The sequence below is a fragment of the Eptesicus fuscus genome, chromosome 18, assembly GCF_027574615.1.
Source record: "Eptesicus fuscus isolate TK198812 chromosome 18, DD_ASM_mEF_20220401, whole genome shotgun sequence".
NCBI classification, from domain to species: Eukaryota; Metazoa; Chordata; class Mammalia; order Chiroptera; family Vespertilionidae; genus Eptesicus; species Eptesicus fuscus.
This window is the reverse complement of record NC_072490.1, coordinates 25,065,131-25,083,201: the sequence shown is the minus strand read 5'-3', so window position 1 is coordinate 25,083,201 and position 18,071 is coordinate 25,065,131. Positions and strand designations below refer to the sequence as shown.

The following is an 18,071-nucleotide window of genomic DNA, read 5'->3' as shown; positions in this document are numbered from 1 at the left end:
ATAGCGCCTGGATGCTTTCGTGGCAAGGAAGCCAGCCACCCAGGGAGAGAGACATCTGGGCTGAAACCAGATGACTCAGGCTATAGTCCTGGCTAGAGCACCACCAGTCTTCATCTGCAAGGACACCACTGTCCATATGGGGCCTTACGAGAGAAACAGAAAAGGCGCCTTTGACTCAACACACACGGTTTCTGAGTGTGGCCAATGTGCGGTAATGCACTGGTTTTGTTGGGCAAGATACTGTACCGTCATCGGCACGTTTGTGCCTGGCACCACGCACACACACAACGTGGTGTGCTGAATGTGTTTCAGTTTCCCAATCTGAAAATGGGCAAAAATGTCTTTTAGAAGCATGTTGGGAAGATAACAGAGCAAACACTGGTATCCCTAGCCTGCTGAACTCTTACCAGCTGAGCTGAAGAATTGAACAGATTCAGAACATTTTTCGTATGAATCCCTCACCATCCAAACTCCCATTACTCACTGTCAGAAACTCAGGAACCAAATAGGCTCAGAGCGTGAATTCAAAGCTGAACTTGGGTATTAAATAAATGTGAGTAGTAAGGGATCTTTGTAGAGGCAATTTCAAACATCCACAGTCAATGGAGAATTGCATGGCCCTGATAATTTTTAGAAGTTAGAAAAACTTAATGTATTCAGTTTTGAAATGTTCATGAATCAATGAGATTTGTACTCTTCCAAATGTTTTCTTAGGCGGATCCAATGGGTCTGTGCTTTCTAAGTAAAACCCAGTGAAGGAGAAAGAGGAGTGCCTAAGCTATGTACAAGGATTGTGAGCTGTGCTAAAAGTTTGTCGCAAATTTGTCCCAAGTTAATTAAAAAATGGAATACTTCTGCCCAGCCAGCATAACTCAGTGGTTAAGCATTGACCTATGAACCAGGAGGTCATGGTTTGATTCCCGGTCAGGGTACATGCCTGGGTTGCGGGCTTGATCCCCAGTAGGGGACGTGCAGGAGGCAGCCTTTCGATGATTCTCATCATTGATGTTTCTATCTCTCTCTCCCTCTCCCTTCCTCTCTGAAATCAATAAGATATATATTTTAAAAATGAAATACTCCCTATGTAGATAATATAAAACAAACTATATATGAAGGGGTTCCCAAAGCGAGAGGAAAATAAAGACTGGAGACAACTGACTAAGGTTTCTGAGTCACTCACCTGAGGTCCTTTATGCCCCTGGCTCCCCTTCTCTCCTTTGCTGCCAGGAATCCCAGTGGACCCCTTTTGTGGTAACGAAAGAAACACAGTGCGATGAAGTCAATGAGAACTTACATTCTTCAAGTGTGCATCTGAAACACCCCCATGTTAAAGCAGGGAAAGGCAATGCTCTAACCCTTCAAGCAGCCTTTTAACTGGAGGTTAAGCATTATTTAAAAGAGGAACTGAGGGGAGGCCCAGCCTCAGGGGTACAGATCTTATTGAGCAAGTCTCAGGTTGGGTATAAAACCCTCATCCCTCTCTGACAGGGAGAAATGGAAAAGAGACCAAAGAGAGAAATAAAACCCATGGGAAAAGGAAGTAAGACACAAGCAATGGTCAGATGGTTCCTTTTATGGGGCAGGTCCCTGGGCCAAAGTGCTTTCAATGTGTAAAGTAGAAACCAGAGTTGTTTCAAGTTAGCACAGAAGGGTGTTTTAGCAGCAGACCCATCAGAGGAATTAAAGCACATTTTCTGCCATAGTTACCATCAAATGCATGGTTCCCACATGGTTCTGTGAGAGGAGAGGTGCTGGTGATGTTTCCCACTATCAAAGCTCCAGCTATACAGCGGCCCTGGCTGCCCCGTGCAGATGGTGGTTGGAGCCACTGGGTTTGGTTCAGTCTAAGTACCAAAGGACTCTGGAGTGGCTGAGGCTAAGTCACCCCTCTCCTCACAAAGCCGGGGGATGGATCTAGGTTGCTCCCATGGTTATTTAATTTAGAGGATCTGCTACCTGGTGGCTTGGTTCGGGGACCCCAGAACCACTCAAGAGAATCCCAAATTCCAGGTTAGTATTAATAATCTGGAACTTTCTAGAAGAAAAAATGAATTCTTGGGAAGGTCTTAGAATGGACACACTGGCACAGGCTCTTCCAGATAAGTTCAGGCTGAAAGTGGACTCCATAAGGTGACTAAATTCCTACATGCTACAAAGCTCTTCCCTGAAAGACCTAATAGGAATGACCCTAGCATCCTTCTGATGTGAAAGAGAAACACCCATGTCCTGATTCCAATGCCCATATCATAATGATGAGACTAAGAAAACACACAAATGGCTCCCATAAAGTCCTCTCAGTGATGTTCTAGAAGCACTGTCACCCCCTATGGAGTTAGCTTTAGGTGAGTTGAATAACATCTTCCAATTCCTAACTTTCTTCCATGGGAGTCTGACTGCAGGACCTCAGTTAAGGAAAACCAATTTGTTGATCCTGATATTGATTACTAATACAATACTGTCTTAATAATTCATTATCACTACCACGCAGACGTAGTACCACGTGAGCACAGAAGCATGCCTTTATCAGTGAGCTGCAAATGTAGGGGCAGGTTAGATGGAGCAAAACCCCCCGCCATGGTGGGAAATGTAGAATTCCAGAGACATGTACCGTGGGGGAGGAAGGGAAGAGATTAAAAATTTCTCGTTCTTTATTTTTATACAGAACGACCTGCCCTCTTCCCATCAGAACAACTCAGCATTACTTTTTTTTTAATTTAAATTCTTTATTGTTTTAGGTATTACATAAGTCTTCTTTTCCCCCATTGACCTCTCCCTGACCGCCCCTAACCTCCAGCACAACTTAGCATTATTTGTCACTTATTTATAAACTATTCCAACACACCTGTGAGCCTTGTAATCCTTCAGCTCCCAGAGCGCCTGCAGGTCCAGGATCTCCCGGCTCCCCCTGAAGAATGAGAGTTTTCGGTGTCAAGGTTTTCTCCACCTGGTTCCCATACAGGTCATCTCTTCCTAGTTCCTAGTGCTTACAGTACACAAAGGTTGTTTCTTATTCTGGTAGAGAATTTCACTCTATTTCAGTCATTCTCAGTGCACGTGAAAAGCATTCAAGGACACAGCATTTGGGATTGCACACATCCTCTTTCCTATGAAGTGTCTGTGAAGAAGGCTTTGCCTTAGGTCTGGCCCGTCCTGTTCTTGGCAGCTGAACTGATCCCCTCTCCCTTCCTAGTCAGTGGGGATCATGTCCAATGCCTGGCACTTCCTACAACACCCTAGTCAAATGCTCACTATCCCCAGTGCATTTGCGTGTGAGCATCTCCTTGGCCTCATCTACCACCGAGGACAGTAAGCGAAGGATACTCACCGGGACCCCCTGGGGCCCCCTGTGGCCTTCTCTTCCCTGGAGGAGGAAAAGCAAAGTGTTAGTGTCCGGATGGAGGTTCCTGAGAGGCAAGTCAGCCTGCCTCATTCTCTGATAGACATATGAGTAACAAGCAGCTCAAAGTAATGGCTTCCTTGAGGCACTTTCCAAAGACGAGTTTTCACGCCAGGCACTTAGTTACAGATCAATATTTGGGGGATTGATTGCAAACCGATCCAAAGGTCATTATAGACCCAGCTCCAGGCTGACAACCTCTGACAATTACCCAGGAGGCTGTCTGAACAACCAAACCATCCTGAAGAGCCTGTCTTCTATCTTTCCTCTCCCGTAAGTTCCACAAAGCCCTGTCTGCTCGGCAGAGGCTTCCTGTGTGACAACAACCTATGTCACCCCCATCTCTCTGTCCTGGCCCCTGAGTGTGTCTCGGGGGAAGAGTACCAAAGTGTTAGATACAGTGCTTCATCTGGGCCCACTGGGGTTTGTTTCCATGGAATCCTACCAGGAGGAAATGATTGATGATGTCTGTTCTACCCTGTTGTGGTCCAAATGGCCCCTCCAGGTTCATCTGAGAAAAGCCGGGCTGATCTCTGAAGCTGAAATCGGTCTGCATCTCTCCAGAAAAGGCTCCCGTTGCCAGCTCAGGCTCTCCACCTAGTGGCTGTCTTTGCCACACCCTCTCCTTCCCAGAGGGTAGCCAAGCTGGAAGAGGATTCAGGGGCCCCAGATCCTAACTTCTTTTTCCCATGAGAGCAACCAGATCCATACTCTCTCCTCCTCACCTACCACCCCTGCCTCTTTGAGAGAGCTGCGGACACAACTCAACCATCAACTTCCTTTGTTGTGATCAACAACTATGATTACTTTAGGTACAAAACAATACTTTAAAAAATTTCATTCATTAGTTCGTTCATTCATTCATCTGTGTCCTTAGAAGGCAGCCATGAGCTCAGCCTGCCCTTTAAAGCCTGTGTGACACAGAGGATTTGCACAATAAACTTTACCCAGGGTGGTTAGGAGCCCAGATCCAGGAGTGTGACAGTCTCAGTTCTAACCTTGGTCTAACACCTACTACCTATCTTCGTCCTGGGCAAGCTGCCCAAGGTTCCTTGACTTTTCTTATCTGTAAACTGGACATAATAATAGTATCTACCTCACAGAATTATTATGAGGATTTAAATGAATTAATACTTGAAAGTAATATGATCAGGATCTGGCCTAAAATAGATGCTATAGAAGTATAAATCCATACTATTATAATAAGCATTATGTGTGTGACAGGCAAAAGGCAGTGGACCTGAAATATTATTTTAAATGCTCTGGTTCTCAGTACATTAATTTTTTTTCAACAGCCAGTGCAACAATTAACTGACATAAGTTGAAATTGTGTCAGCAGGAGGCAATGACTTAGGATGGTTTGTGTCTTTAGGATTTATCATCCACTTAAGATTCTCTGACCCTCATAGGGAATTGTGACCTTCACTGGAAAGGTGGGGAGAGGGTAGAAAAGCTTGGTCTTGTTTTATATCCACATTGCCTTATTTAATTTGGGAGAAAAGAGGGTGCAAAGGTGGAGATGGGTGGGGAAGTGAATGAAGATGGGGGAAGGAGGCTGAGAACCTCCTGTCCTGGGAGTGACTCAGAGCAGCAATTTTCATCCTTTTCCATCTCATGGCACATATAAACTAATTACTAAAATTCTGCAGTATACCAAAAAATACATTTTTTGCCGATCTGACAAAAAATAGGTATAATTTTTATTCATTTGCAAAAATAAAATACTAATAGTAATTACCCGTTTTGCTCCAAAGTGACTTTTTAAAAAATCAGGTGCCTATACATACATATAAGAATTTCTGGTACCAAGAAGTAACCAATCAGATGCAACCTTACTATGCAATGTGATCATTAAGATGCAACTCTATTATAGGACCTATATATTTACAGTTTAAGACTGCATTCATACCTAATGGCTATTGTTTTGGCTGTTGTCTTTTTTTTTTTTTTTTTTTTGTCATTTTTTGTCAATCTAAGGGAAAAGAAGTCAGTGCCCCTCACTAAACGACCAGGTATTGCATGTTTTAAAAATCCTTGCCGCACATTGGTTGAAAATGGCTGACTTAGAGTAATCAGCTAGTGCATCCAAGTAGTAATCCACCTCCCCCGCCGCCCCCCACCGCCCTACCATCTTTTTTTAAAAAGTGCCTGATTGATAGTGACAGTTATAAAGTTATTTCAAACTAAAAGTATTTTCTCTTAAACCAACAAAAATACATATTTAGCTTTAAAATTTATAGCATTTAGCTCATCTTGCTGCTCTCTTGCTTCTTCTGATTAATTTTAATTCTCTTGTGTGGAAAAGAGGGCAAAGTCCCAAGGAATTTTACCAGAAGCACTGGAAGCCTAAGTCATCCTTAGGCACAATTCCCTTAAGAACTATGATTCAAGATCAACAAAGGCAAGAGGAAATTAAAACACATCTATCTGCTATCTATCCCGGAGAGAAAGGCCATCAGCCACAGCCTTCTAAGTGATGAGATTACAAGATGGTAATAAAAAAGAAAGCCAAGTATTTTCTGTTCCCACTTGAATAAAATGCAGGGCCAGATCTAGGACCGTGTACATTACTCTCTTTTTAGAATCTCCATGCTGAGCGTGTGATAAAGGGGTTTCTCACACATTATCAATACCATTTCTAATTTTGAAGTCCACAAAGATAAAAGTGATTTCTAGGCTGTTCCTTAAAAAGAAGGGAAAATCTATTATCGTTGTTTTAGCCTTGATATCACATGAGATGCTATAAAGTTATACGAGGGCCTTGAGGTTGCCACTAATCGCCAGTGTTCGGGTTCATCCAGGAAGAAATGATCTGTGTTTCTTCTTTCCCCCCGGCCATATATGAAGAGCGTTTACCCAGTTCCTAATATTCATATAGAAGCTCAAGGATACTAAGCTATTAAAGGAAGGCTTTTGTGTTTAAGTCACTGACTCTCTTCAAAGACATTCAAAGGCTTCTGGGAGGGAGATAGGGGCAAGCGAATTGTGTCACAGTGATTCTCAAACAGGAGCAACTTTGCTCCCATCTGACCCCTCACCATCCACCACCAACATTTGGCAATATCTGCAGACATTATTGGGTGTCACAACTGGGGGTGGGGAGAGGTGCTACTGGCATCTAGTTGGTAGAGACCAGGAATGCTGTGAAATATTCTCTAATGCACTAGCCTCTCGTGACAAATTATCTGGCCCAAAATGTCAATAGTGTCAATGTATCAGCCCCAGATCAGCCGACTCTGCGGTAACAAATATTTGGAATACCTCTGTGGCAACTTCAGGCAATCAGGAGGGGAAATAAATGTCCATGAAAATACTCACCACGTCTCCACTGGAATTAGGCCTGCCTTGTGTCCCTTTCTGTCCGGTTCTACCCTAGAAATACAACAGCACCCCAAGATCATAAAGTGAAAGGTGCTAAATAAATTACAAAGGCATCAGCATCGAAACCTCAGGCACTATTAAAACATAAGAACAAAAGTGTCATTCTAGACTCTTCCTGCATATTAACACTATTGGATATATATCCATTCAAGAGGAAAATGAGATAGCAACATGCATTGCTACTACCAGTTTCCCTACATATCGCCTGCCAGAAACACAGTAATTTTGACCATAGAAGTGTAACCTCCTACAGACATATGGCTCTTTTCAATGTGAACCTCAGGGGGTTTGTTCAATTCTAGATGGATTACATAGTTTACTAATTCACTTGGACTTTATTAAAATAACATACTTAATCAACTCCTATAAGTAAAACAGATCAATTACTTGTCTTCCTTGTTGTCCTTCAGAGCCCTTCTGTCCTTTGATGTTACTGTTTTGTCCTGGATTACCCTAGAGGAAGATTTAAAAAGAATTTCAGAATTAAAAAAAAAAAAAATCAGCTTTCTATTTTTTTCAAAATGGTACAAAAACTTGGGTTAAGTGATGAGGAGTGTGATGTGAGAAACTTGGGTTACTCGGGTTAATGATGAGAGGTGTGAGAAAATCCTCCATATTTGAATCTCATAGATGTTTGAAAAAGTGAAAGTAATAGTCCCCCAAGTTTGAAGGGTGCGTGGCAGTAAATAACAAATCATTAGAGTGCATGCTGAAGCCATGTGAATTTTCTCTCTCTGTGTTGGCAGCTTCACTGATGCACTAGTCCAACATGCTTCTGCCACTCCCTCAGTTGTGTAATAAGATTCCCCTGGAATCAACTCCACAAATAGGGAATCTATGCGAGTAGAAGCCCAATAAGCAAAACTATGGGGATTTCCCCTCCAAAAGAACTTGAACATCTCAACCTACATAGGGATGAATAAAGTGGGACTTTAGTTCCCAGTTTTGAATTTTGTACGTAGTCAGCCCCAATCAGATTTCTCCCAAACAAATAGCCTCTGTCAACCTACCTCCCCGACTCCCAAGACAAGCTGTTGCCTACGGGCCAGCAGGAGACACAGGGAAAGGAAACAACTGTGGAACAAGTTAATTCAGAGCCACCGGGGCCCTAGTAACTTACAGGATCCCCTGGGAAGCCCTTCTCCCCATACTCTCCAGGGGGGCCTCTGGCACCTGGGCTGCCCTGAAAAATAAAATAAAATGAGTTTCCGAGTTAGCTTGTAGGAGGTTTCATAATATTATTAAAATGTCAAGTGCTGTGTGTGTTTGGAGGGGCGGAAATCAATCAGATAAAATGATCCATGTTCCTTACCACTTTAATTAATGTGAATTTAATGGTTACATATTGCTCCTGGGTACTGTATTGAACATCCCAGCCAGTCTAGCAACTTCTGGCATCTATAATTAAGTTGCCAACAGTAGACCTCTACAGGGATGTTCCGTTCTTAACTCAAACTCACTTTTTTTCCAACTGAACTTGCCCAAGCCAGGATCCTTATAGGCATTTGGACTGACCCCAAATTTCCTTCCCCTCTAGTCACCTAGATCTGGATATCTTATGTCCCGGAGTCAGGACTAGGATGAAATAAGCAAGTCACCTATGGTGCAAAATTTAGGGAAGCACTCACTCTGTGCATAAGGAGCGTTTCCCTAAACTTTGCACATAGGTGTCCACTCCAGTCTAGGCTCTGCCATCTCTTGATTAATATGTTCTGTTTCTGTTCTCACTGCCATTCCTTTACTTGAGGCTTCATCAGTTCTCATCTTGATTGTTACAGATTTGCCTCTTATCTTTGCCTAGTATCCAACATAGCCTCCAGACTACTGCCAAGTAATATTTCTAACCTGCAAATCAATTATGATCTCCCCGCTTAAAATCTTTCAAAGGCTCCCTATTCCCCAATGGTTAAAAGCCCAACTCCTCCTCATGGCTCACCAGTGCCTTCCCGCTCTCTTCCCAGCACCTCTTGAACCTGACCACCCTCTACCTCTACTCTAATACTCCTACCAGGCAGAACAACTGCAGTGTCCCCAAGCCTCCGGGTCTTTGCTTACGCTGTTCCCTCTGTCTGGAATGCCCTTCCTCCATGTCTTGCTAATTTCTATTCATCTTCAGCTCAGGAACCATTTCCTCCAGGGAGACTTCCTGAACTTCTACCCCACCCTGCTGAGTGAGGATCCTTCTCTGGGCTCCCATGTAGATGCCTGCAACACGGCCCCAAGCACATTCTGTGTTGCCATTAGCTATTGATATGTCTGTCTCCCCAACTACACTGCAGAATCCTGAGGACAAGGACAGGGTGGTTCATTTCTGATTGTTCGGTGCATAACTCAGTGCCTGGCACACCCCAGGTATTCAAAAATATTTGATAAATAAATGTATCAGGACATAAAAGCAGAGCTGCTTGGAACCAAGTAAGCATGTATTAATTCATGAAATGAATTTAAATTTTTAAAAAGTATTAACTTTTGAAATGAATCTAAAATAAAAGTTTCACTGTGATTTGCTATACCAAAGTCACCAAAGTAATTTTGCTTTTTCTCTTGCTTTCCTCCCCCCCCCCCCCCCCGATGCAATGAAGAGAACATGAAAGCTGCTGACAGGCGAAAGCATTCATTTGCAGACTTCTGAAAAACAGGCCCATAGAGCATCTCGCATGCCTTGAGATTTCTAATGGGAAATTCTTGAAAATTACATAGTTACCCACTTGTTCCAAACTGATTGCAGCACCTCTTCCGTGGTAACAAGCCTTCATTATGTAGTTAAGTCAGCTGTCGATTTTATCCCTAATAACCGCTGACACACAGCAATTAAGACTGTCTCTGTCACTAAGTTCTCCTGCTCTGATAGATTGAAGAGTGTTACCTGAGATCCTGGGTCACCTTTTTCTCCCTTTTTTCCAGGAAATCCATGAGAGCCCTAAAAGAAGACACGGAAAACAAAATTTCCATTGAAAAAAATATATCAGCCTCATGCTGGTTTTATGGTACCTGAAGAAAAATGGCTTACCTCCTCCCCATCGAGACCATCGATTCCATCTTCTCCCAGTTCTCCCTGAGAAACAATGACGGGCCGCAATCAGAAAAGGAGATCCCTGCCACATGCATATCAGGAAACTCATCCCGCGAGGACATGCAATTTGAGAAGAAACTACAGTACCTTAGATCCAGGCAATCCTCTGACTCCCTGTAAAAGACACAACACCTGTCAGCAACACAGCAAAGACAGCACAGGAATTCCTAGACTGTTGGAGCGGGAAGGGGCTGCCCCTCTAAAGACAATGATTGTGTATTTCTTTAGTTGCTTTTGGCTCCATAACCACAAAGAGGTTGTAGGTGGAATTTACAAAACTCTTGAGATTACAAATGTAAATAATCTGCGGGTGAGGAAACTAACATGTAATTGGAGAAAGGGGAAGAGTGGGGGAGGGGCATGAAAGGCAGAAAACAAGAGAAGGAAGGAAAGGAGGACAGAAGGTGGGGATGTTGGGGAGAACTTAAAATAACATTCCAACAGAGCCTTACCTTTTGACCCCACTGCCCTGGACATCCTGCGATCCCTTTATCTCCTGCGGGTCCAGTTTCTCCTCGCATTCCCTAAGAGAAGGTACCCAAACAGGTATCCAAAGTGATTCTTATGCCTGAAGCTGCCAGCAGTTTACTTTTTGAGAGTGAAGCTAGAGCTCATGGGCACTCTGAGATCTAGGCAAACGAATCCTCCCCCCAACTCATTCGTTTAACTCTGTTTTCCCCCCTCTATTTAAACATTTTTCCTGTCAACCTTCAGGGCTTCCTTCCAGATCCAAGATCACACAGAGGTAGAGGGTGAGCTCAGCCGCTTCACTGCCTCATCACACGGCACAGCTAAAGGTTCGGAAGCCGCCTCACTTTCAGCCATGTTCCAAACATGTGGTAACCCACGTTGGTCCTGACCTCTTGTCCAGGGTTTAATGCTACCATGGAAAAGTCAGCATGGCTGATGGTACAGAAGCACGTCGGTGCCAGGGGACTGGAGCTGCGTAGAAGCAGTCGATGGGAAGAGACACTACTCTGAGCCAGTGCTCATGGGAAATCCCACCAGGTTAAAGATTCCCAAAGTCTGACGAGCCACATAGGAAGAACACTCAAGGTCAATGACACATGCATCTCCCACCAACCCTGCTTTCCCTGGGAAATATTTAAATGCAGGTAAATGCTACAGTGAAATGAATCTCAAGAAGAACAGTGTTGTGTTCCTTGCAGGCAGGGACCTCCGACTGTCTCCTTCTCCATGTGCCCCTTGTGCCTGGCTCAAATCTGGGTGCAGAGCAGGTGCTAAAGTTTTGCTTATATGGATACATAATTTTTTAACAATGAGCTTAATTCTCTCCTTCCTGGTAGGTGAGAGGAGAAATGATTTTCCTCTCCCCCTCTTTGCTTTCTTTATTCTGAGGATTACTCCCAGTAAAGCAGGAGGCCTGGCGCATGGCCACAGCTTGCTGAGAAGTGCTGAAATGTTCCGGCTTCCCATTGCCTGGAGTCTCAGCCAGCTGTGGGCTCACAGCCAGGCAGTAGCATGACGTGAGTCCCCACACTCCAGTCCCTCCATGCCGACTGGGTGGGCTCCAAGGCCTCTCCGCAGGTACATGGTGAGTGACTTCGAGTGCTCCCCTAAGTGTTCATTGTGTAAACTACACTCTTAGAGGAATGTACAGATGTTTATGGATGAGGAGACTGAAGGTCAAGAAGTTAAGCATCTTGTTAAGGCTTCACATCTAGGTCAGCCTTTGATGTCTGACTCTGGAGATTGTGCTTGTAATCCTAACTTGCTGGCCTTCACTCTAAGGGGATGGACAAGCAGGCTGGATGCTTCCTGAACTTTTCCCACCCCAAATGGAGCCACCCATGTGGTTGCAGTTCCTCCAAATCCATTTTCAAAATGTGACGGATGAACCAAATGAGAATTCTGATTTTAGGGTCAACGACTGAGATTTGAAAACCCCTGTGAACCATGTAACCAGGATTCCACACCTTGGGGGGGGGGGGTGCTCTGCCTGCTTCCTTTTCCAGGTGGGAGTAGGGAGGAGCATACCTCCCTGCTACTGATAAAATAAAGAATAAAAACAAAACACGTAGGTGAGCTTGCTCACTCCCCCACAAATAGGTTTCACAAGGGCCTTGTGATTCAGACAAGGAAAAAGGAAAAGGGAAGCTACCACCCATTTCCCTCAAAACTATAAAGAATATATACTATAAACAAAAAACCTCACCACCTCTTCTGTAGGAAAATAAAGCTTTCTATAAAACACAAAATCAATAAGTATGTGTGTGTGAGGGGGAACAAGGGAAGATGAGTCACAAAAACTTACATGGTCTCCATCCTCTCCCCTGTGTCCTCTGGTGCCTTTTAGACCTAGAGAACCCTGAGAGGAAAGAAAGAAAAATAAATTTTAGCCATCTTCCATCAATTCGAACTTGTGCAATCATTGGGCATTTTAGTTAGTCCGTCCCTCCAACGTGGTTGTAGTTTTCTCAGGTGTGGCTGTGAGTCTGGGGAGAGTCCTACAATCATGAGGGAAAGTCTCTGCAGAAGGTGGTCCTCCTGATGCTATCAGAGACTGACGTTTGGAATTCTTCTGCAGTGCTGGGTGTCCAGGCTAGTCCTGTGACTCAGAGATTTGCACCAAGGAGAGTGGTGGCGACCGCACCTCTTTTAGCAGGCAAATGAGTAAGATTTCCAAACAGATCATTTTATGTTCTGCTTTTCTGAGAGCTCAAGGAAGAATAAGCACTTCTCCCAAGCAAGAGGTTACATATATGGTTTAACTACCTCATGGCTTACTTGTGGCAAGGATGTCAACCGAGGTTTTCTTTCCTCCTCCTCAAACACAGGCCCTAGCTCTCTGCTCAGTATAACTGACCTGAGCAAAGTAACGAGAGAGGAAACTGCTAAACAAAATATAACTGGTAAAATGTCCAAGATAAATTATCCTTCCACAACAAGCATGGGCAATGCTGGACTCAGGAACAAGCATTGTATTCGATCTCTTAAAATAGAACAAACCGGACGCTCTTAATTGTAATATTTAAAACCCACTTGAAAAAGTGCATAGAAGTAAATAAAATGTCAAGGTCACAGCTTAATTATTATAAAGTAAACATCTGTATAGCCACTCCCTAGGCCAAAAAGGAGGATATAGATGGTACCCAGACACAGTGCCCATCCCAATCACAAACCATTCCCACCCCCACCCCAGGGAGAACACTTCTGACTTTTATAAAAATACCTCCTTGTCCTTTTTATTCTCTACTACTCATTCATCCTTAGACACTATAGGTTAGTTTTGCCTGTATTCAAATATCTTATAAATGGAATCATACCATATGTATTCCATTTTGCTTTTTTTGGCCATTACTGTGCTTGTAAAATTTGTTCATGCAGCCCATTTATTTTCAATACTTTGGAGCATTTCATTGAATGAAAATACCATAATATACTTATCTATGCTATTGTTATGCAATTGATCTTTTGTAATTCATTTTCTAAAGGGCTATTCATCTGCAATGCTATGCTCTTTTAGCAGTTCAATTACATTCCATTGCTGATGAAGTACAACTTTCCCCATTATTTTAACACCTCATGCCACCTTTTAAAAATTTTTATTAAATTTATTGGGTGACACTGGTTAATAAGATTATATGTTTCAAGTGTACAACTCTATAATACATCATCTGTATATTGCTTTGTATGTTCAACACCCAAAGTCAAGTCTCCTTCCATCATCCTATATTTGACTCCCTTTACCCTTTCCTCCCTTCCCCAACTTCCTTTCCTCTCTAGTAACTACCATATGGTTGTCTGTGTTTATAAGCTTTTTATTTGTTTGTTCATGTGTTGCTTTCGGTTTTTCATCCCACATATAATATATGGTTCTGTAACGGAATGGGAGAAGATATTTACAAATAATACTTCTGATAAGTAGCTAATGTTCAAAATATATCAAGAATTCATACAACTCAACAACAACAAAAATCAAACAACCCAATTTAAAAATGGGCAGAGGACTGAACAGACACTTCTTCCAAGAAGACATACAAATGGCCACCTTTCAAAATGTCTGAAGTGGGTAAAAAGTATAAATTACAACATCACAAAGCAATATCACCAAGGACGTATAAAAGAAAGGGGGGTTATTCCTAATAGCAGCATCAAAAGTAGGCTCTTCTGAACTGGCTCCTACACCACAGATGTCACACAGATGCCCAGGGACCATGATATCGGCATCAAATGAGGGTTGCAAATTCAACCATTCAGTCTTAGTCCCACCCACACCAAACCAAGGCCCATTAAGTTAAATAGTTTCATCTGAATGACACCTTCAAGCCTTGCAGTCCTCGGGTCCCATGAGGTCCTGGAGTCCCTGGACACTTGCAAAGTGTACAGCAGCACGTCCTCTCTGCAATGTTTCCCTAAAAAAAAAAAGCAGACTTGAGTGAGCAACAAGTGTCACAAACTTCATTACATAAGAACTGTCTTCACACAAATCAAAATCCACCACCTACAAGTTCATGCTCTTTGGGAGAGGGGCCACAGAGGCTAAGAGGTGCTTTTTGACTGAACACTTTAGATAGAGAAGGTACCGGATTAGCAGCAACTGCATTGGCAACATACCCTCTCCAAGGAAGTGACCTCTATTTATAGAAGGAGCCCACCACATAGCTGGTCACACGCCAAGTTTGCACAAGACTGGTTGGTTCCTAGCTGAGTCTCCCGTTTTGGGGGCTTTCTGTAGCATAAAGTGTTGGTGGTGTTTCTTATTTGATTAGGGATTGGTTGGTTTTCTAGTTCCCTATGCATTCATTTGGTTAAATAACAAAGGATAAAAATGCATGTAAGAACAAAAATTCAGCACTCTGTAAAAATTTCACACTTTTTTATATACTAAAGGCCATGTACTGAATTTAGGGCAAACAAGGCAGTCTTTGGAAAGACTCATCAAAATTCAAATTTTGTTCCTATTGTATTTTGAATAACTGGATTTTGTTGTTGTTGTTGTTGTTCAAAAACTCACCAGATACTGTGATAGCATTTTGCCAAGGTCTCTATTTCCAATGGTCAGGTGAGTCCTGTAATCAAATCCTTTTCCAAATTCAAAGCTGGAGAAATCGTCATGAGCAGTTGTGTTCAGGGACACTACCAGCAAAGCATCAAGACCTATGCAGTAAAAATGACAGATATAAAACCAAAGGAATTGCTCACACAAAAAAAAAGAAGAAGAAAAGCCACTCAGTGAACATTATTCAAAGAATAAGAAAGGATGGAAAACCTAAGAGGAGGCAGGTCTCTTGACATATTAAGAATGCAACAGCAGGCTAGGTACTCACAGCTCCCCAACTCCAGGATGAAATTTCCCAAGAGAAAGTATGCAAGAGAAACTATTTACAAATCTACAGAAAAACACTAACAGAAAACTCTTGAAATCTCACCACCAATTTTAATGCAATTCGTATGCATTTGAAAGTAATTTTTAAGAAAGGGCCGAAACCGGTTTGGCTCAGTGGATAGAGCGTCAGCCTGCGGACTCAAGGGTCCCAGGTTCGATTCCGGTCAAGGGCATGTACCTTGGTTGCGGGCACATCCCCATTAGGGGGTGTGCAAGAGGCAGCTGATCGATGTTTCTCTCTCATCGATGTTTCTAACTCTCTATCCCTCTCTCTTCCTCTCTGTAAAAAATCAATAAAATATATTAAAAAAAAGAAAAAAAGAAAAAGAAAGGGCAAAGTTCTTGTTCATCTCCCGAGTATTTCTGAATTTGACTGAATATAAATTAATGATAGTTCTCAAGTCATCTCCATTGCCAAACACCCTTGGGAGCCTAGGCCCTGAGAGCCTGCGGAAAGCCCACAATTATTCAGTATCAGCTGAACTCTTGGTCATACCCGGGAGTTCATTTATTCATTTATTCACTCATTCACTTTTTAACTACTTCACTAGTTCATTTACTCTATTCATCCTTTCATTAGACAAATATTTGCTTATTAGAAGCCTTGTATGCACTAATCATTTTACCAGAGATACAAGAGGTATGATCTACTGGAAGAAGTGGACAAGAATCAGATAGTTGCTCTGAGAAATGACAAGTGCTCTGAGAGGGAATGCCAGCGTGCTATGGAAGCCTAAATGAGAAGTTCCTAACTCATTTTTGGAAGGTCATGGAAGGTTTCTGCAAAGAACTGATATCTAAGCTGATCCTAAAAAAATGAATGGAAGTTGATCAAGAAAAAGTACTAGAGATGGAAGGTGGAGAGAAGATGGGGGTGGGAGCCTGAGTGTGGGAAAAGTTCTAGACAAAAGAAAAGAGTATATGCAAAGACTGAGAAGATGGGGCTGTGAAGGACATTGGAGGACAAATAGAAAAGATTCTGTATGCTTGGGACACTTGAGTGTGAGGAATGAGGGGAAGCTGGCATGGGAAGCAGGACCAGATCCTACAAAGCATCATGGGCCATACTAAGGAATTTGATATTGTAAGATCAGTGGGAAGGTGTTGAAGGGATCTGAGAAGGGAGGGAGACACAATCCACCAGTAAAGCAAGACATATTGTGGCCTCTAGGGAGGTTGCCCATGGAAGCTGAACCCAGAAGCCAATCTCCAACCATGTACCCCATCCAACAATCAGTGGAACCTCTGTCACTGCACATTACTCTCAGCTTCTGCATTTAGCTTCCAGTTCAGCCTGAAACTATGACATGGACAGGGACTGTACAGGGAGAAGTGCTTTACAAAATCCATGTTGTGATCTTTCACATGGAAAATCAAAAGTAATAGGCAATGTCTTAGGTCAGGTTTTCTAGAAGCAGAATTTGAGAGAGGAATGTGTGTGTATGTGGTCTACTGAGGGAGAGAGAATGCAGAAAGGGAAGGGGAAGTTGTAAGCAAGGATTTGTCTTAGTAAAGGCTTCACCTTGGCCTGATTCATAAGAAAAATAAAGTGTATCAGACTTGGCCTTGGGCTTTTGCATCCCTATATCAATGACTGCCACCTTTCCACACTCAGGTGGGATGTGGTACAATTGCACCTTCCTTCTAAGCATCAGGTTATGGTTCAGGTCAGTCAAGGGCCCACATTTGTGGGAGGTCATAGATGTAGGGATTTGGCCACAGCATCTACAGTATTTGGGGGGTGAGTGTGTGGGCAGGTCAAGGGGGTTTGGGCAAGGCACCAACACCACAGCATCTTCTACAAATGGCTGGACGGATCCCAAGATCTAGAGTACCTAAATAGGATAGAGATTTATCAGCACATTACATGCTTAATCATTTAAATTTTCAACTCAGTACGTACCTGCTTCTCTAAGACTGTCTGATTGGTTTTCAAGCATAGTGATGCTTTCACTCCCAAGACCATCTGAAAAGATGAGTAGCACCTAGAGAAAGAAGAAAGCAGAGAATAGGAGAATGTGAAAATGAAATATGTAATTGGGAGGGAGAAACATAGGAGAGCATGCTGAGATGGGAGATAGACTGCGACAGGGATACCTGTCCGCGGGATGCAGATTTATCCTCAAACGTGTCCCACAGCCTCTGCAAGAACTGTGCATTCAGATGAGTTGGCCCATTGACGGTGACTTGCAGCAGGTTTTCAAATATTGGTTCCTGGTAGATTTGGAACTTGGCAGGGAATGCTTGATCATTGTTCACCTTAAAGGCCACATTCACGTGTGTCTTTGCGCCTGCCCCACAGCTCACCCCCCTGATGGAAGTGATGTCTCCTAAGATGCCTGGGAGGTATGATTCCAGCCGGGGGTGGCCAAGGAACAATGGATGCCCAGGCAGGTGAGTGGACATGTCAAACCCAACCACTATGTCCACAACGCAATCTGGAGACCAAGGGAAACAAAGTCAGATTAATGAGCAGAAAGCAAGGAAGGGCAGATAGGGCAGAAAAAGAGAATGGTCATGGCCCAGGGCTGGAGGGTCTCTAGTATCTAAGAAGGAAGATCAGCATGTAACACCTGTGTTTCCTCTAACACAAGTTCCAATACTATTTGAGGCTCCAATCATGGTTCAGTCTTATTCTCAGGGCTGCCTTTGTGTGTGTGCGTACTCGCACATTTTCTTCTCGTAATGACGACATATTATGACTCATATTATCATCACATATTAAATATTTGAATTTTCCTTGGGGATTATTGATTCCAGATGTTACAAACTCAAAGGCCAGGTTGGGTAATGTAATGTAAATGAGTCAAGTGGGCAGAGAGTGAAGAAAATGAATGGAGAGCAATGACCCATCTGTTCACTGTTCAGCT

General features: G+C 43.1%; 1 protein-coding gene across 1 annotated transcript in view; it reads right to left on the bottom strand.

Annotated features, from left to right (window-relative positions):
* COL6A5 (collagen type VI alpha 5 chain) overlaps positions 1-18,071 on the bottom strand; it is an 81,610-nt gene that overhangs the window by 42,369 nt on the left and 21,170 nt on the right. Inside the window, exons 8-22 of the mRNA XM_008153260.3 lie at positions 17,299-17,639; positions 17,105-17,186; positions 14,830-14,972; positions 14,135-14,227; positions 12,127-12,180; positions 10,304-10,375; positions 9,939-9,965; positions 9,789-9,833; positions 9,645-9,698; positions 7,899-7,961; positions 7,166-7,231; positions 6,716-6,769; positions 3,326-3,361; positions 2,843-2,905; positions 1,181-1,243 (exon numbers count right to left, since the gene is read on the bottom strand). Coding sequence (XP_008151482.2) covers positions 1,181-1,243; positions 2,843-2,905; positions 3,326-3,361; positions 6,716-6,769; positions 7,166-7,231; positions 7,899-7,961; positions 9,645-9,698; positions 9,789-9,833; positions 9,939-9,965; positions 10,304-10,375; positions 12,127-12,180; positions 14,135-14,227; positions 14,830-14,972; positions 17,105-17,186; positions 17,299-17,639 — 1,256 coding nt within the window. The remainder of the gene's footprint in view (positions 1-1,180; positions 1,244-2,842; positions 2,906-3,325; positions 3,362-6,715; positions 6,770-7,165; positions 7,232-7,898; positions 7,962-9,644; positions 9,699-9,788; positions 9,834-9,938; positions 9,966-10,303; positions 10,376-12,126; positions 12,181-14,134; positions 14,228-14,829; positions 14,973-17,104; positions 17,187-17,298; positions 17,640-18,071) is intronic.